Below are 19,204 nucleotides of genomic sequence, written 5' to 3'. Positions count from 1 at the left end.
GGCATGTTGCTTTCGTTGTTTTAAATATTGCCGCCGTAATGGATTATGGGATACCACTATCTCCTTTCCTTTCGTAAAGGTTGCTCAGGAGTAACCTACGCTGAAGGAGGTTGTAAAGGAAGCATCTAGGCTCCTTTCCTAAGCATTTTTAGAATTCAAACCACCTTTTCTCCAAGCACTTCCGGGTCATATCGTAAGGAGAAGAAATTTCCTACGCAAAAAAAGAGAATTCGTAGAGGCCCCAGGTCTAAAATACCTATCAGGTTAGGATTATGGTATAAGTCTTCCAAAATAAAGTACATAATGTGGCGACTCCTACGGGGTCACGCAGGGGATTCTGGGAATCAGTGTTGTCTGTTTGACAAAAGGGGCCTTTGTCTTCCTTGTAGTTGTTAGGTTAAGTGGGGTTAGCGGGGTTGGGGAGCCGGACCGGGCCCAGTTCCGGCTCGCGGAGTGGCACAATGACTGGGGTGCCGGGGAGGGGACGGCGGTGCAGGCGCTCCTGGACCTGTCCCCAGAGGACCTATGGGACCTCCAGGCCCTGACCCGGGCGTTGGAGAGGCGTTTCAGGCAGGGGGGGGTCGTCAACCACAGCCGGGAGCTGCTAACCAGCCGCCGCCGCCGCCGCCGCCGCCGCCAGGAGGGGGAACGCTTGGCGGCCTTCGCAGCAGACATTCAGTTGTACGCCTGGCGTGGCTACCCCAACTTCCCTGTTGCGGCTAGGGATGAACTAGCCCTGCATGCCTTCCTTCAGGGACTTGCCCCACCGCGGTTGGGGCAGCACGTCCGCCTCACCAAGCCCCCGACCCTCGATGTGGCTCTAGACGTGGCGGAACAGGCGGAGCGGGAGCTCTCCGACCAACCCCGCCTGCAGGCGTCAAAGGACGATGATCGCCAGGACCTGTCTGGTCCGGCCAAGCACTGCTGCCGTCGCTGTGGTGCCCGGCTGGACGCGGCTGGGGCAGCCCTCTCTCGTGGCACAACGCCAGCGGCGTTCCAGTCCGGGCAGGACAAGGACCGGGTCCGGAAACCCCAGGCCACCGGACCTCGAGCCGGAGCAGTGTCGGCGGGTCAAGCAATGCGGGTGGGATGGACATGGCCGTCGACGGGCCAGACGGCAGAGGGCAACGGAGGATGGGGTCCCCGAACAGCGCTCCAGCGCCCCCCCCTATGGCAGAAACTGGTGGGGGGCCCCGATGGCGGTGGTCCCCGTCCACACCCCGAAGGCTACGACTGACCCGTGGGTTTCGGCAGAGGAGGGCCTATTCCGCCCGCCGCGGGGGACGGGCGTCCCGGACTGAGCCCCAATTAGACAGCCGGCCACCGGAACATTTCGGACAATGTGATGGGTGTTGGGGTCGTCGGGACGTCTGACCCCTAAGGTGGGGGCTGTGTGGCGACTCCTACGGGGTCGCTCAGGGGATTCTGGGAATCAGTGTTGTCCGTTTGCGAAAAAGGGGCCTTTGTCGTCCTTGTAGTTAGGTTAAGTCGGGTTAACGGGGTTGGGGCGTTAATTGGTTGTGTGTAGTTGTGTGTCGTTTAATGTTAACATGTGTGTCTATCGTTGCCGCCACCGTCACAGAAAACGACTTGTTTGTTGGGTGTGCTGTTGTTCCGTATACGAGGTTGGTGTCGAATAAAGGCAGCCGTAGTCGTGCCGTGTATGGGGCGCGGAACTGCATAATTGGTTGAACCTGGTCTCCCGTCTCATCCTTCATGTGCTGCTCGCCAAAATAATTCTGGCCTCCGAGTTCTTTTACGTTAGGTTTAGTAGTTAGACTTCCGAAATTAAGTTGATAAAAACATGTCCATGTTGTTTAGCTCTGCGAGACTCGCATAAAAACGCATAACTTGAAACTTAATTTGCTGAATTGGCTCTGCGCTACCATCAACCGAGGAAAATGAGACACACACAAGCGTAACATAAACTTTTTTTTTTTATATCAATGAAACACTGATACAACTATGAATAACCAATATTGCATGAATAAAATAATACATATAAAGAAATAGGCCTGAGATACAAAAGTGCAAATTTAAGTTTGAAATGCTTCTTTGTTTTCAGTTTTTGCAACCCTGTGCAAAAACTGATCGGAGGGAAGTAATTACTATGTGACTTGTTCTGATAATACACACTAATGCATACATCTATATATTTCTGCTCTTTAAGTTTAGTTAAGACCATCATTTCCATTAAGGGCATGTTTCTAGTAGCATCCATTACTGACAGAACTAAATGTTCAATATTCAACACAGGTATTCAACAGGTTCAACACAGGATATTAATGTTTATACAAGAGTACAAACAGAACCAGAAATTAAAAGCTGACAAAAAATCTACTGCTGAAAAAAAAAAAGTATAAATAAGCCCTCCCTTTATTGCAGTCGCCCCAAAAGCCCCATTTGTGCAAAAACATCAAAGCATAATATTTGTATCTCGACTTATAGAAGTAATATACACTTCTGTAAAGCTTTACTTTCCTGTATTGGCAAGTGCATATCAGAGCTTATTAGGGATTACCTTTCACTATAACATTCGGTAACGCAGCTGTTAAGATTAGAGAGTTGTAAAGAGAGCATAATGGAGCAGAAGAAAGCATGATTTTGAAACCAAACTCGCCAAAAAATCCCCTACTTTCTGCTTCATTTAGAACTGTTGCAATCAAATACTGTACCTGGGATTGACAGCATATGCACTTAAATTGAACCTACTGCACTGCTTGTATCAGTGAACATGTTTAAGGCTTTAAGGCTGTACAGTTTCAAAGTCTGACCAGTGATTAGTACATTTGTTTTTGAGATGATAGGAAAAATACATTGTGCTTCTGCATAAAAATGTGCCATCATTGCAATGCTTTTCCTATTCCCTTATTCTCAGAGAATATGGCATATTCATGGTCTGGCAGTACTTAATGTTGTAAACAAGTACATTAAAACCGTCCTACGGCAACTACAAAATCACAGTGGGTACCCAGATATGGCCTGAGAATGCAGAAAAATCGTCAGCACCAATTAAGTCTGAGCGAATGAATTGCTGAATTCAGACTAGCAGCATTGAGCTGCCCTTAGACACTGTTCATGACCAATCCGCCCCATCTCAAGTCCCACCCAATTGGCTGGCCAAAATGTTAGTCTCCCCCAGGCTCTTTCCAATAAAGTGTAGCACCATCATTCAGTTTTACTTAAAAAAGTGGTGCAGACCTGGATAACTAGCCCCACTGGAATCATTCAACCACCTCACACAAAATACTTAACTTAGAGGCATTCAGGCCTTCAACGTGTGGTAAACAATGTATATAAATATATAGACATAGCATCAGGACGAAGATTGCCACTACTTGAATTAGTGTTCCAGCTACTATTAATCCTAATACCTCACAAACACTTTTATCCCCGCCTTTGAATGAACTACATTCAGAATCTTTGGAATCACTTCCTGGTTTCATCTGCTCCAGTCCCAGATGTTCACATCTGAAATAAAGACAAAACCACCCATTTCTCACAACAGTCGTCTATTTTCTATTCAACCACTCAACATTTTCATTGTCAGGCTTTAATTATTCTGTTTCAAAATATAATTCTAAAATATCTTTGATTAACAATAGAGCAAAGACTATAGTGTTGTTAAAACAGTCCATTTATATTCTGCATTGGGAAATTAACTACTTACATTGTGTGGGGCCGGCAATATGTTGAGTTGCCATTTGAGAATGTTCCATGGTTGCAATTAAGGCACACTGTGTCTTGAGAAGCTGTTCCTGTATCAATAAACATTGCTTTCTTGAAACATAACCAATATTGATGCATGACTAAACATATTTGATATTTCGGAATGTTTGGTGGTAGCAGGTCTACGCAGGGCTCCGAACCGGTTCAAGGAACGAGAACCGAAAACGAACGGAATTTTACGAGGAACGGAAACGGATTAAGGGTAAATTAAGGGCAAATACCAATAACTAGGTCTGTAAGGTATCGAACACAAAAATAGACTAGGCCCAATAACACTGCCGGAACGTTAAGAACGAACGTTATTTTACGTTCCGAACCGGTTCAGGAACGATATGTTGGTGGCGGAACGCAAGAACGAAAAGGTTAAATATACCGGATCCGTTCGGAGCGGAACGATTGAAAAATAATTTTGTTTTCAAGCCCTGGGTCTACGCAGGATTTGCTAAAGCAGGGAAAACTTGGCCATTGCTGTGTTCCAATATCAATACTATCCGTACTTAGAGCGGGATGTTTATTGCCGGGGAGGAGCCGCGGTGGCAGTCGTGATCGTACTTTCCGGTTAGTGCACCACTGAGTATTTGATTTGGAACAACACTGGCATCTGAAAATTAGCGCACTTAGTGAGTGCGGATACTATGTTTAAGTGTACTCATGGAAATATGATTAATGGAACACAGCACATAATTCCCTGAAAACCCAGCCCTATTATAGCAGTATTAAAGTTATATTGAAGTGTATTTTGGAAATTTGTTGGGTGTGTATACTTGTATCATTGTATGGATTCAAAGTGAATCCCTCTTTGTGGATTAGCTGGCCTCTATACAGGACTTTTCTAACAATGATTTAATTTGGATATTCATGCACACATAGTGGGACACCAACCTCTTTGGCTGATGCATTGGCCAGGGCTGCAATCCTTGTGTCTCTGAACTGCCATACAGCCACCCCTCACTGAGTCCTTACAGAAGTAGCCGTCCAGTACCTCACACAGAGCATCTGATGTGGCTGTACACTGCTTTTTCAGCTTAAAGCCGAGACCTGCAAAATCGCAATGCAGTTACAGAGAAACCCGATGGAACACAAAAGTTGTCTGAGGAGGTGTTGAAATATAATGAAGGTGACAATACCTGAAACGCAGTCTGTGCAAGGAAAGCATTGTTTGAGCCCATTCGATCCGTTGTTGAAAGTACCTTCGCTACACGGCAGACACACTGTGTACTTACTCAGAGTGCAGTCCTCAGAAACATATTGGCCTGTGGGACAGAATTGGAACGGATGTGTTTTGCCAAAATCAATATATATAAATGTCAATATTAATCAACATTGGAGGTATTTCACTCTTACCAGTTTGGCAATTAGGACAACACTCATGATGCATTATTGGATATTCATCCGAGGGACATCCTGCTGATACATTAGTAATGGCAATGAATATTAGCCAAACTAAATGTTCAGAGAAAATTGGACGAAGATGTCCAATGTTTATTCCAGTTTGAATCATCAGGAAGTTGTAGTAACCAAAGTGTTTGAGTTTGATGTCAGCTACGTTGTGTGGTGGACACAACTGGAAGACTGGAAATGTCTGAAAGCAATAAAAACATAAGACTTAGAAGCTAACAAAATTTGAATAAATGTAAACACTACAAAAACAAAATATTAGTAGAAGCAATGTTAGTGTAAAGGCGATAAAGAAGTATAAGTAATATTTGAAAACCACAAACACACACACTTACCTGTGCCTCACTTGGCCTGGACCCTCACTGTTCTGCTATCTCTTCATCTTGCATCTAGGAAAGCAACACATTTTTATGAACACAGAACTGGTTTCAATGGCCAAACCCAATGCTGCCTGCCCCTCCCTCTCTCCAATGCTGCCTGCCCCTCCCTCTCTCCAATGCTGCCTGCCCCTCCCTCTCTCCAATGCTGCCTGCCCCTCCCTCTCTCCAATGCTGCCTGCCCCTCCCTCTCTCCAATGCTGCCTGCCCCTCCCTCTCTCCAATGCTGCCTGCCCCTCCCTCTCTCCAATGCTGCCTGCCCCTCCCTCTCTCCAATGCTGCCTGCCCCTCCCTCTCTCCAATGCTGCCTGCCCCTCCCTCTCTCCAATGCTGCCTGCCTGCCCGCCCGCCCGCCCGCCCGCCCGCCCGCCCACCCGCCTGCCTGGCACATACACGCACATACACGCATTCGTGGCTGATGCCATAGATATTCAATTCTGATTCAACCCTGATATGATAGCATGTAGTTAGCTAGCTGGTTTTCCCCATCGATTTTGTAGTAGGGCTGAAACGATTACTCGATTACAAAAAAAAGGCAAAACTCCCTCGAAGCTTCGTTAAATTCCTATCTCGCAAATGATGTGGCCTGCTCAGCACAGGGATCCTAGTTCAACACGGACCGTTTTTGAAGAAACACACGCTATATTCGGACTCAGTTGGTGAGATGGCGGAGTCAAGAAGCAGTCCTTAAACGGCAGAGAATGTCCGAAGTCTGGGATCACTTTACACTAAAAAAAGAAGACGACGACAAGGTGCAATACGTCTACTGCGATGTAGAACTGGCATACCACAACAGCACGACACTGATTCAACATCTGCGCCGAAAGCATCCAGGTGTTAACGCTAGTTCACCAAGCGTCGCCGACACAAGGCAACGTAAACATTGATGATAGCTGATTGAACATACTGCATTTGTATCAAAGTCGGGATGCGATTTGACTAGATTGATGTTTATCTTTGATTTTTTTAAGCAGTAAACTAAACTTATTCATGTTCAATTGCAAGCGAGTATAGCCTACACCAAATAACCCCTTTACACACACACACACACACACACACACACACACACACACACACACACACACACACACACACACACACACACACACACACACACACACACTTGTCTCTCACTCTCCCTCACGCACGCGTGCACACACAATCACACACCCCTACTCCCTGTGTTAGGTTACCACACCAAGTAGGCCTACCCCAGACATTATATATTATTTGTAGGTAATGGTAACTGCTGCAGATATACAACTCGACATAAAACAGATATTTACTTTAATGTGAGGGCTAGATTACAGCATGACACTTGTTGTGCATATTAATAAATAGCTTTTTCCTCCCCCTCAGCACTTCACAACGGCGTATGGACAGCTTAGTTCACCAGGCTCCGTCATGCACTGTACAAGAGACTGCAATGCTTACAGAGAGCGTTTTAAACATGCTTGTGACCGATATGAGGCCACTGTCCACTGTACAGCATGTCATACAAACGATTGGAGAAGAAGCACAGTGAAATGAAAATGATTCCCGCTTAAATAGGAACGTTCTAGATGTATAAATCCCCCCGCTTATCATCACTTGGTATCCAAACCACTATGGCGTTTCGATCTCTGAACTGAAAAAGGGTTGGGTCGTACAACACCGGGTGCCCAGTTACAGCCGCGATTAATACTTCAGCCGACATTTTGTTCAGCGAGTGAATAAAGGTAGGTAGGAACCAAAGTGCCTGCCGGTGTTCCCTGGGATCCACGCAAGCGAAGAGCGTCTACATTCCAATTGGCTGTCAGTGTTTGGCCGCTGAAGCGCGTCATAGTAATTTGCATAAAGTTAAAAAGTTGTCAACTTTTTTTGGACGCTCTGGTCGCTCAACTTTGGCCGCTGGTAGCGTTGGTCGCTTTGGTCGCTCTTGCCCATAGAAAGTGAATGACTTCCGGCGATTTGGTCGCTCAATTCGCTTCTGGTGTGGACGTACAGTTAGACATTCTCTGGCACTATTAGTTTGAATGCAATATACAATTGTACCACTAGATGGGAATCATTTTTACAGTGTCCCTTTAAGACAAAACTAAACAGCATATATCATTTTAATAATCCAAATATTTATTTTTACAACCAAACAGCAAATCAATCCGTGAGCTACAATAACTTACCTTAAATAATTGAAGTCATGTACGATGCGGCATCAAGGTTGGAGCGTTGGGTGTTGTGTGTCAGCTGGTTTCCGGTAGAGCTGTTTTGGTTCGACTGGGACTGCCCACAAATCTGTAATATAAAGAATAACGTGGCGAGCAGCACGGGAAGCGCGAGCAGTTGGGTGGTGACCACGATAAGCAATTATGCAGTTCCGCGTCCCAATACACCGCACGACTACGGACTGATATTAAATCAACCCCCTGAACATTGGTGACACCTGACCAACACACACAGCACTCTCACTAATGGTCGCGATCACACTAAACATCACACAATGGAACAACACACAATAGGCTACCTTGGCTCGTAGCGTATTAATCCCCCCACAACAACCAACCACAAAGTAACCCAGTGAGCCCCAAAAAGGTCAAAACCCCTACGACAGTTGAACCCCCAGAATCCCTTGCTGCTCCGGGACCAGCGTCCACACCCGTGGTCGCTACAATATGTATTATTTTTAATAATGTATATCATTATTAATTATTTGTAATATATAATAATTATAATTATAATAATTATCCTAATAAATTCCCTTTTATCATGATGAATATTAGGTTAAGTGTTTGTTTATTTATGTGTAGTATACAGAACTTAGACCTCTCTCATAGTGGCGAAGTCACGCCCCTTCCACTAGAGCCCATGGGACTTATGAGAGATCGAGAGAAAAATATGAATGAGTTTCAATGGAGGGAAGGTAATTATTTTCTGGTCCCAGTTTTTATATGCCCCGGATCACACATATGTTGCTTGTGGATTTAAATTATACTGACCTGCTTTTTGGGTTTTTAAGTTAACAAAATATAGAGATGCAACCTTGTGTAAAACTGATCATAAGGAAGTAATGACTATGTGACTTGTTCTGATAATACATACACACAAACAAACATACATATTTATTTCAGCTTTTTACACAGTGACTCTTGAATCGCTGTCACCTCAAGTGGTCCGAAGGGACCGCTTACCTTTGCGAAGGGAAGGCCACTTGCAAAGCCATGGAACATAAACAAAGATATCTTATGTTAACCCTAACCCTATATTTTAGTAGCATACATTACTGACTGAGAACTTAATGTTCAATATTTGGTTTAAAACGGGTTGATAATGTTTAAAAAAAAAGAGTACAATAACAGAACCACAACTAAGTGCTAACCAAAATTCTATACTGCTGATAAAAACATAGATTAGAAGTAAGCCATCACTTTATTGCAGTCACCTCAAAAGCAAAATTATGCAACAACATCAAAGCATAATATTTAAAATACATAATACGTATCTCCACTTATAGAAGTGTATATAGTTTTGTATAGCTTTATTTTCCTGTATTAGCAAGTGCATATCAGAGCTTATAAGCGATTACCGTTCACTATACAATTTGGTACCGCAGCTGTTAAGAGTTTTATTATACAGATATAGAGCCCAGGGAGTCTGCAAACGGCAACAATCTCTTCTCCTCCATGCTGCGGTTCACTCTGACAGTTAATTTGTATGCAATGGGCAGCAGCTAATTTGCATAAAAGCATGTTTTCTGGAACTCAAATACTATGTTTACTTGTTGGGAAAACACCATAATATATCTCCTTGAATGACCATGTTCAAGGCTTTAAGGTTGTAAAGTTTAAAGGACTGACCAGTGATTAGTACCTCATTCTGACTTGCTGGTGGCAGTAGTGACGCATGGCACATTTGGTTTTGAAATGATAGGACAAAGAAATTATGCTTCTGCATAAAAAATTGCCCTCTTACAAGCGTTACCATGCTTTTCCTATTCACTTATTGCAGCGCTTTATGTCGAAAACAAGCACATTAAAACGTACCTACGGTGACCTCAAAATAACAGTGGGTTAGCACCAATAGTCACCGAATTAATTAATGAATTACCTGTCTAGCTCTCTCAATTCAGTTTGCCATCAGATTCCTGTTTTTGGCCGCCAGTCCTCTAGGCTCTTTTCCAATTCAAAGCTCACGAGAATCTGGAAATCAAGGCTAGCATCAAGGTAGCAGTCACTATCATTCATCTTACATAAAACAGACATAGATCATTGTTTCCCCTGCATGCATTCAGCAGAGGAGGCGCAGAGCTGGATTACTAGTAACACAGCATTACTGGCGCCACTGCAATCAGTCATGCACCTCAAACACAATCATAACCTATAGGCCTTCGGGCCTTATGGGGGTAACAATATATAATAGTAAATATAGATAGCATCAACACGATTGTCAATATTTGAATTAGTGTTCCACCTACTATGAATAATAATAACATCCCAACACTTCTCCTCCAGTTCCAGATGTTCACATCTGTAATAAAGAGAATAAAGAGAAAAGTCTGCTATTTTCTATTCAACCACTCGACATTTTCATTGTCAGGCTTTTATTATTCTGTTTCAAAATGTAATTCTAAAATGTCTTTGATTAACAATAGAGCAAAGACTATAGTGCTGTTAAAACATAGTTCATTTATATCCTGCATTAGTAAATTAGCTACTTACATTGTGTGGGGCAGGCAAGATGTTGAGTTGCCATTTGAGAATGTTCCATGGTTGCATTTAAGGCACACTGTGTCTTGAGATGCTGTTCCTGTATCAATGAAAATTGCTTTCTTGAAACCTAAACAATATTCATGAATGACATTGAGGTTCAAAAACCTCAATGAATAATGGAAGAAGAGGAGATGTGACCCGGCCCGGAGGAACCCGGGGCCCCCGTCTGGAGCCAGGCCCAGACGGACCAGACCCGGGCGGCAGAAGCTGGCTCTGGGGACGTGGAACGTCACCTCGCTGTGGGGAAAGGAACCGGAGCTTGTGAGTGAGGGGGAGCGCTATCAGTTAGATCTGGTGGGGCTTACCTCCACGCAGTCTTAGCTCTGGTGAGGGTTTGAGGGGGTCGCCTCCCTACACCTAAGGGTTGTAGGGGGGAAAACGCTGACTGTTGTTTGTGCGTATGCACCAAACAGCAGTTCAGAGTACTCGGCCCTCTTGGAGACCCTGAATGGAGTCCTATATGGGGCTCCAGTAGGGGACTCCGTAGTTCTGCTAGGAGACTTCAACGCTCACGTGGGCAACGATGGAGACGCCTGGAGAGGCCAATTTATGCTGTACAGTAATATACAAATGATGCGTTTGAAAAAACGAGGGTAGAAGTTTAAACTAGTCAACGTATCACGGGGATATGTTTACACAAATTTTGCTCACGCTAGGACCATGGGTCCTTCCCCCTCCAAACGGAAACAGGCAGGCGGTGCAGCGAGCGCAATGCATTGTGGTAGATGGAGGATTTCTTACTTTTGAGCCAGAGAGACACGTTCTGCCTTTTCTCAGGCTAGGTAGAACCGATTTAATTTTTTTTTGCACATTTAGAATACATATGATTGTTTACTTCATATAACCTTTATATCTCAACTGGAGAATCATCCCTTTAAAGAGACCACTGGAGACCACATCCCCGTTTATTTTGCAGAGCTGTTAAAGGGTAATTCCGGTGTACAATGGATTTGGGATATGTATGATAACGAGTTGAAACGTTCGTTTTGGAGCACAAAAAACGCATATAGACGCTTTCTTCAGTTGGCTGTTTTTAGCCAATTCTATCAAAACGCTACATTCCGTTTTATTTATTTATTTATTTATTTTAACTTAAATGTATTATTTGTTCTATCTATCTTGTAAAAAAAAATCTTGGCATTCAGTCTGTGGAAACAAAGGAAGAATTTCATTGCACAACTGAGAACGTCTCATTTATGCATATGACAATAAACACTTTGAATTGAATTGAATTGAATAAACTTGGAACGATGGGGGCACTGGTTATGGTAAAAACGAAATCGCTATTTTAAACCACTTAAAAGGCTAAAAGTAGCCCGACACTCCTTGGTAGTATAATAAGGGTCTTAACATATAAAACGAGGCATTGAGAACTTTGTAAGTGTACAGATTTTTTATTAAAAATGACATTTTATACACACAATATCATCAGTAGACCACCCGTCTACGCCATTTTGTTTTTGAGAGTCGATAGGTAGATTGACGAACACAGAGATTGTGACATCCGTCAGCAACACGCAAGCTCTGCGTTTGCCAATCTACTTGCAAAAAACCTGCTTACCTCCAGCAGAGATGGTCTAGCTCTAAGGTACGGGTAGCGCAAACGCCCAAAATGTGTCAACGTGAAAGTAAATAGACAATGGTCACACAGCTCATATTCAACCTTAGCGAATGGGGTTCAACATCTGGAACCTTTCTGTGTTCACACAAACCATCAAAAAAAAGGAACGAGCCGACGACTCCGGGTCAATATAATTACCACCACCAGACGCAGGAAGGAGCAAATCTAACTAATAAAAAGCATTGCAAAGATAAAAACAGAGAAAAAAATAAAGAAAATTACTTACTTTCAAAATAAAATTATTATATAAATTTGACAAACTTCAACAATCAATAGTAACGCTGTAACAGTAGCACACATTAATGAAGAACTAAACATTGAACTCACATTAAACATTGTAGTTGGCTCAAAACAAAAAAACGTGTGAGATGCTGGAGATGCTGGAGGAAAAATCCACGGCGTTAGGCCCAACCAAGGTATCTAAATTATCTAGCGCTAGAGCGGGAGAGACGTCTCATGCACTAGCAGGCTCAATGGACGTCAATTAGACCCGAGTTCTTCAAGCTTTTAATGACTGAGGCTTTGTCTTAGTAATAAATAATAATAATACATTTAATTTATAGGCGCCTTTCAAGGCACCCAAGGTCACCTTACAGAGCATAAAGTCATCATAAATCGTTTAAAAACAAGACGTTGTGGAAAAAATATTAAAAAAATAAAATAAAACAAAAACAAGACAAAACAAACAAACAATCAAGACAGTGATCAGTTAGACGTTGTGTGCGAGTTTGAACAGGTGAGTTTTGCGTTGGGATTTGAAGGTTGTAATGGTGTCTGACTGTTTTATGTGTGGGGGGAGGGAGTTCCAGAGCCTGGGTGCTGAACAGCTGAATGACCAGGCACCCATTGTAATGAGTCGTGATGTGGGGATACATAGTAGTCCAGCAGAGGTTGAGCGGAGGGAGCGGGAGGGAGTGTATTCTTGGAGGAGGTCGCAGAGGTAACTGGGGGCTAGGTTGTGGAGAGCTTTGTAGGTGAGGAGTAGGGTTTTGTATTGGATGCGGTAGTGTACTGGGAGCCAGTGAAGTTGGATGAGGACGGGGGTGATGTGGTCAGATGATTTGGTGCGGTGTTAATCCCTGTGGCGCGTTGGCCAATGCTCCGCGGGCCCGTGGTTGAGAACTCCTGAATGAGACGACGTAAATTATCCTCATTTGTTTAAAAACATAAAAGTAGAAAAGAAATCGAAAATCTTTTTAAGATCAGTATAAAGCAACGGACACAGCAAACATGCTATGCGCGTAAGAGGCGTAGAAAATCAGCATTTTTGCATAGGGAACCATTGGTTTAGGCGCGTAGATGCGTTACACACGCTAAAGCAAAAGATTTAACTTTTTACGCTCCTACACGTGACGCTTAGCCGCGATAGCCAATCAGCGTTGAGCTTGACCCGACGTCACTGGCAGAGAGATGGAGGACGCACAGAAGCAGAAAGAACATGGACGTTTCCTACGTTCCTCGGACTCCCACAACAAATACAGCGCAGCGATGGTGGTGATCTCCGGCATGTTTGTGGAGCAAAAGAAAAATAGCGGGGGAAAATAAGTTTTGGGCGGGCTCATCTAGCTGCGTACGCCTTAGGCACGTTGAACCATTCTTGTGACACACAATGTTCAAGCGGCAGGTTAGGCGCTTTACGCCCTTAAGCCTACGCGCGTAATGTGTGTGGCCGGCCGTACCTTAATGATTCAAAAAATGTTTGGGATGTTTGAATAAAGCTTAAAGGTTAACATTTAAAGGCCCACTATGCAGGATCGGCCATTTCTTCGCTGTTTTCTTGGTTTGCGCACACACTTTTCTCTACACAGCGCCCCCTACAGCTTCGTAGTAGATATTTTACAACACTGTCGTAACAACTCATTGACGACCCTTCCCCATGCACTTCTACGCTAGCCATGTGCATTTGTTTTCAAAGAAGCCGGCGAATGCGTGGAGCCATGTCCGAAGTAGATGTTCATAAAGTGTAGACAAGGTGTAGAAAAGGTGTATTTGTATTGCAATAAACATAAATCCATCCTTTTTTATAGTTGACGGGGAGAATTTATATCCTAGATAATAATAGTTTTATCTTTGTTGAACAGAACAATCAGTGTAAGAGTGTTGGCCAACATAATACATAACGATAGCACCGACAGTCGCCTCTTGGGTCCCTTATCAGTCGATTGATCCATGATGAAAGCAACAATTGCATCGCAACTGGCTGTTTATATCTAGCCGGTGCCATGTTTTTGGGTGTGTCTGTGCCGTAAAGCATTTTCGAAACTACAATCTGACTACATTTTCGAGGCGCGATTGGATACTTCCGCTTCGTCGCATCCGGATTGTGTCGGTCCGAGCAGAGCAAGTTGCATATTCGCTTTTTCCTTGGAGAAGCGACAAGGGGCAATGAAACACCCACCAAACGACCCAGAAATGGTTGTAGAACCATCAGAATAACTCTCAACCCGCATAATTAATGTAATTTTGGCTAAAAATTTTGCATAGTGGGCCTTTAAAGAGTTGAGAGGTCTGAATTTGTGGAAGTCTCACAGAAATGGGCAACTGAAGAGAAGAATACAACACACTTTGGACATACCTGCTGAAAACGTTAAAAGATCAAACGGTCATTCATTGAGAAGTCTGTTGTTCATCTCTGTTGGGGACCTCTGAAAAATAAGGAATAATGGGTCAGGACACACAGCCCACTTATATCAATGTATTTCTTTGTATATTGATTTGTGACAGTGCCATTATTTGCGAAACTTGCTGTCTGAAAATAATACTAAAATAACTACCAACAATGTTACATAAGACATCACTGGTTATAAATACATTATATAGTAGCCCACACATTAAACAGGTGGAGTAAGCACTTACCTTTCAAAGTAGGTTTCAACCTTTCCATCTAAAGCAAATATAATAATTGAGTTGATTACAAGCTGCACCTTTATAATAACATTGTATTCCGTCTAAAACCAAGGTAATAACACGTACCAATCTTTGAGCAGTTGCACTCCATGCTATAAAGTGATAAATAACATAGAAGCACGTCAGGACAGCAGCAATAGGATAGCAGTCACCATCATTCAGCATGACCATCATAGATATTAGGCTTGAATATTAGGCTTACCTTTTTTTTTTTTTCTGTAACAAACACAAAGCATGACAATGAACACTGGTATTAAGACGATTGGTATTGAGCTGAGCCATAATAATGCTTTTGAAGGTTCTCCACATTCAGAATCAGTTGATTGTGTTCCTGGTTTTATCTGCTGCTGTCCCTCACCACATCTGAAGTGCAAAGGAAAAAAACACATGTTTAGTTTCCATTTTAGTTTAGTTTAGACCACATGTGAAGATGTGAATGGCATCTTCACTGTGTTAACATGTTTTAAAAGATTCAAGTGTTCCCGTCAGGCTGTTAGCCCTGTAATAGTCTGCAGCTGTGGCTCAATTGAGCCACACCCATTCTGGTGCTCCTTAAGAGGGCCAGAGTTCTAGACTGGAGGGAGGCTTGAGTTGTGCAAGTGACTCGACTGATGTGTTTTTTTTTTTAAGTAAAAATATGTTTTTACCAACAACATTGTGCGTTGAGGAAACACATTTTCACACCACAGCATTGTTGAATACTTTATTCTGATTGGACAACAACATTCGAAGGGTGTGCATTTTTTTCAATAACTGGCACCTCTGCCTTTTAACTTTTCTAAGTCAATGCGCTACAAATCCAACATAAGAAATACACTAAAATAACTATCGTCCAGATGTTCCCTTGATAACATAAAACAATATGCTCAAATAATATTTAAATTTCAGCTGATTCGGTCAATAAGAATACAATAATGTCATAGATAAAGTAACTGATATCTACTTAGTTTACAAATAGTGAGCATACAGATATAATCATAGTATTATAATTGAGTACTAGTTCATATTACATGGTAGGCCTATACAAAGTAACGTTTCACTTTTATTTTTTTCGCTTATTATTCTGTTGCATTATGCAATGCCAACATTTCTTTGACTATATCAATAGGCTGAAGACATGACTATAATGTAAATGCAATTATACAGACTGCATTGATAAATTAAATGTAATGTCCCCTTACCTTGTGTGAGGCAGACAAGAAGTTGAGTTGCCATCTGAGAATGTTCCATCAATGCATTTGATGCACAATGTGTCTTCAGATGCCATTCCTGTACAAATAATAATATTTGGAAAGAATGCAGATACATGAAATTCAGGTATAATGTAGACATCCTTGAGCAAGATACCTAACCCGATCTGCTTCTGTATCTCCATTCAAGGTCCTTCGCTATGGATGAAAGCGTCTGCCAAATTACACAATACCCGTTGCATAAAGTGCATTTCCAATTATTTAAAACATCATGGATTTGTTTTTGCTCACTGTTGTTCACAACCTGCAGACTCAAGACTTTTACAGTTGTCATATTCGTTTTGTACTTCACATCTTATTAGGTGAGTGCTGCATGCAGCGCTGAACTATTGTTCTTCTTAAGTTGTATTCTTTTTTTCTTTCTTTTGGAACAATGCACATTTATCAAAGTTTAGCTTGCAGGTTGCCATTTCCATTGCCATTATCTTTTAGCCTGGATAGACGCAGGCATAAACAATGCCACCAAGGAAGCATATGTGCTACCCAGCATCTAAACTTGGAATGAACTGCAACTTAAATATAACAAGCAGACAGGCAAGCAGATTATAGGCAGATTTCTGCGTAAGAAATCATTCATTAATAAATATTTTCATAAATACCTCTTTGTCTGATGTATTGACCAGGACTGCAATCCTTGTGTCTCTGTGCTGCCATACATCCACCCCTCTTGGTCTCCTGACAGAAGTATCCATCCAGTAGCTCACACAGAGTATCTGATGTCTTTGTACACAGCTTCTTAACCTTCAAACCTAGACCTGCCAATCACAATGCAGTTACAGAGAAACCCGATGGAACACAAAAGTTGCCTGAGGAGGTGTTGAATTCTTATTTGTTAAAGACAGGTGAATTTACCTGGAGGACAGTCTGTACAGGGATCACATTCTTTACGCTTATTATAGCCATTGTGGAAAGTACCTTCACTGCACAGCTCACAGGCAGTAATTTTATTCTCTCTACAGTCCTCGGACACACGGTTTCCTGTTGGACAGAAAATGGATGGAATTGGACCAGAAATGTTTTGCCAAAATAATTTAGAATTTAGATTTTCTAAATTATCAATATTTTCGGTATTTCAGTCTCACCAGATGGACATTCAGGGCAACATTCAATTCCATGTCGGTATTCATTCGGGGGACAATTTGCTGATACAATAGTACCTGCAATAAAAAACTGCCAAACTAAATGTACCAAGGTGGTTGGACAAGGCTGTCCAATCTTTAGTCCAGAAGCTCCCATCATCAAGACATCATTGTGTGGCGGATACTGGAAATATCTGTGGGGATATAAAACATTGATCCATCGACTAGCCTTACATCAACGGTACTAAAAATGAATAACAAATGGGTCATAGCCAAGAGTAACGTGCGCGTGTGTGTGTGTGTGTGTGTGTAACAGTTGCCTCTGCCCCTACTCTGCCTCTGATTGGTTTAGCCTGAAAAATACTTTTCTCAGGTACCCCTTGTTTAAAGAACAGGATATAATTAGTATTATGAAAGGATATTTTTAAGTTAATGAAGGGAGGAGGTAGTGTTGGATGAATGGGTCCAACACAAGAGTTTCACCTAGGAGAAAGGGGTTTGTGTCCTGTGTGATTTTAGGCTAATTATGTTCAGTATTTCAGCTTGGTTAGACTTTTCCGACAGAACTACAGTACTTAGTTAGGTTTAAGCAACACAACTTATTGGTTAGGTTTAGGCAACGCAACAACTTGGTTAGGTAAAGGCCACAGAACTTCTTGGTTAAGTTTCGGCAACACAATTAAGGGTTAAGTTGTGGTTAGTATAAGGTTTAGGCTAAAGCACTGTTTGTTTTAAGAAACACAACTCCTTTTTCACAACTATGTATTTTCTCACCTTCTGCAACTAGGTTGATGCATAAACAGTGAACAGTGATTTTTTTTTAAATATGGGCACAAAAAAAAAAGACATGCGGATTTTTTTTTACAGTAACGATAAGCTCCGACGTACCCGGGGCTGCTATCGGTATTTGTGAAATTAAGGAAATATTTTCTTCTTTTTATTGAGTTAGGCCTATATTAGCCTACTCGCATTAAGATGCATTTAGACTTTTCCAGTCACTCTCGAAATTGTATCAAATGACATAGCCTAAGAGAAAACACTCCTTTAAGTCGGGCGCGGGGACCTTTTCTTTCTCACATGGAGAAATTAAGGCCATTTATTTTCTGTTAATTTAGGCTTTATCAACCTTAGAATATTTAGAACGTTCTCCCCAAACAATGTAAAGTAACGCCTTATCGCATACTCCTTTCCAACTGCCCCCCTAGGCATAATGGAGATGAGAGCCTTTCGTTTTCGTCGTCGTTTGATTCTATTTAATTTCCGAAAGGATAAATTAGTTACATACCGTGTTTTGTTGGAATAATGTTTGCCTTCCTATGTCTCTTTGCCACTCTTTATCAGAATAGGTTGCGGAAGAGGAAATAAGTTCGTTTTCTCATGAGAAAACGAAAGCGTGTGCATGATCGCTCGACACACACCCCTTTGGCATATCATCAAGAAATTAAAAACGGTTTTACCTACATTGTGCAAGGCATGTTACGTTACGGTTGCCAACTTTAGGACTTTGGCTGGAGTAAGACTCTGTACATTTTGAAAAAAAACCTAATAAAATAGGCGAGCAAAAACAAATCTAAAAACAAAAGGGACAAATAATTGTTACATGACCTCCCCGGAAAACCATATTTCACCAGTTTCCTGCTCCCTGCTAGCCAATAACGCACTTAACGTTTGCAGTTGAAGTCCTATTGTTTCGGTACACAATTAGATTAGGCATTAAGGCTCAGTAATGCACACAATTTTATTAGACAATAGATTATTCGATTTGTAAGGTTCTTTTTTGGTTTACCTTGATTGTCATCCAAATTTTCAAACGCGCATCAGTGGGCTCCGACTCCGACCGCTCGGAAAAACTCTCTCTGAACCTTTCACACGCAGGTGAATGGTTTTATCAACGATCAGAGAGTAGGCTACTGCAGTGAGAACGTTGTTGCAGATGTTACAGCTGTTGGCCTTTAAATCCTCTCCTGTCAAACAATAAGCAGTGGGACAGTTCAGACATCAACAGAAAATTAACGGATTGAGAGGGTTTAATGATAGCCTATGTGTTTTATTATTGATATAATGGATTTGGCGTGCTATTTCATGTGCGTGAGAGCGT

General features: G+C 42.3%; 2 protein-coding genes and 1 long non-coding RNA gene across 3 annotated transcripts; 1 reads left to right on the top strand and 2 right to left on the bottom strand.

The window, feature by feature from the left end:
- Positions 1 to 2,364: 2,364 nt before the first annotated feature.
- Positions 2,365 to 7,988, bottom strand: LOC132458257 (tumor necrosis factor receptor superfamily member 14-like). The gene is made up of 7 exons (XM_060052837.1): positions 7,667 to 7,988; positions 5,463 to 5,516; positions 5,074 to 5,311; positions 4,857 to 4,982; positions 4,612 to 4,767; positions 3,671 to 3,758; positions 2,365 to 3,471 (listed from the first exon to the last, which is right to left on the bottom strand). Exons 3-7 carry the CDS (start codon positions 5,228 to 5,230, stop codon positions 3,225 to 3,227), a joined length of 774 nt encoding a protein of 257 aa, XP_059908820.1. The 5' UTR covers positions 5,231 to 5,311; positions 5,463 to 5,516; positions 7,667 to 7,988; the 3' UTR covers positions 2,365 to 3,224.
- LOC132458267 (uncharacterized) lies at positions 2,673 to 9,404 on the top strand. Its single transcript, XR_009525875.1, has 2 exons — positions 2,673 to 2,767; positions 9,348 to 9,404. It is a non-coding gene; the product is annotated as an uncharacterized LOC132458267 (long non-coding RNA).
- Positions 9,405 to 11,620: 2,216 nt separating this feature from the next.
- Positions 11,621 to 18,545, bottom strand: LOC132458249 (tumor necrosis factor receptor superfamily member 14-like). Its single transcript, XM_060052825.1, has 10 exons — positions 18,392 to 18,545; positions 17,110 to 17,300; positions 16,880 to 17,005; positions 16,627 to 16,782; positions 15,959 to 16,046; positions 14,980 to 15,140; positions 14,844 to 14,869; positions 14,727 to 14,754; positions 14,446 to 14,515; positions 11,621 to 12,995 (listed from the first exon to the last, which is right to left on the bottom strand). Exons 2-9 carry the CDS (start codon positions 17,264 to 17,266, stop codon positions 14,478 to 14,480), a joined length of 780 nt encoding a protein of 259 aa, XP_059908808.1. The 5' UTR covers positions 17,267 to 17,300; positions 18,392 to 18,545; the 3' UTR covers positions 11,621 to 12,995; positions 14,446 to 14,477.
- Positions 18,546 to 19,204: the final 659 nt, after the last annotated feature.

The sequence above is a fragment of the Gadus macrocephalus genome, chromosome 1 (assembly GCF_031168955.1).
Source record: "Gadus macrocephalus chromosome 1, ASM3116895v1".
In the NCBI taxonomy this organism is placed as follows: Eukaryota; Metazoa; Chordata; class Actinopteri; order Gadiformes; family Gadidae; genus Gadus; species Gadus macrocephalus.
Note: the sequence above shows the minus strand (reverse complement) of the source record. Positions and strands in the feature narration are given on the sequence as shown.

What these genes read in the sequence shown, in the direction of transcription:
- LOC132458257 (XM_060052837.1), bottom strand. Translation starts at nt 5,230, where the DNA reads ATGATTCAAACTGGAATAAACATTGGACATCTTCGTCCAATTTTCTCT. An exon ending in CCAATGCATCAGCCAAAGAG is followed by an intron (nt 3,759 to 4,611) that starts GTTGGTGTCCCA and finishes TTATTGATACAG; the next exon opens with GAACAGCTTCTCAAGACACA. An exon ending in TATTGCCGGCCCCACACAAT is followed by an intron (nt 3,472 to 3,670) that starts GTAAGTAGTTAA and finishes TCTTTATTTCAG; the next exon opens with ATGTGAACATCTGGGACTGG.
- LOC132458249 (XM_060052825.1), bottom strand. Translation starts at nt 17,266, where the DNA reads ATGATGGGAGCTTCTGGACTAAAGATTGGACAGCCTTGTCCAACCACC. An exon ending in TCTTGTCTGCCTCACACAAG is followed by an intron (nt 15,141 to 15,958) that starts GTAAGGGGACAT and finishes TTTGCACTTCAG; the next exon opens with ATGTGGTGAGGGACAGCAGC. An exon ending in GTGCAACTGCTCAAAGATTG is followed by an intron (nt 14,755 to 14,843) that starts GTACGTGTTATT and finishes TATTTGCTTTAG; the next exon opens with ATGGAAAGGTTGAAACCTAC.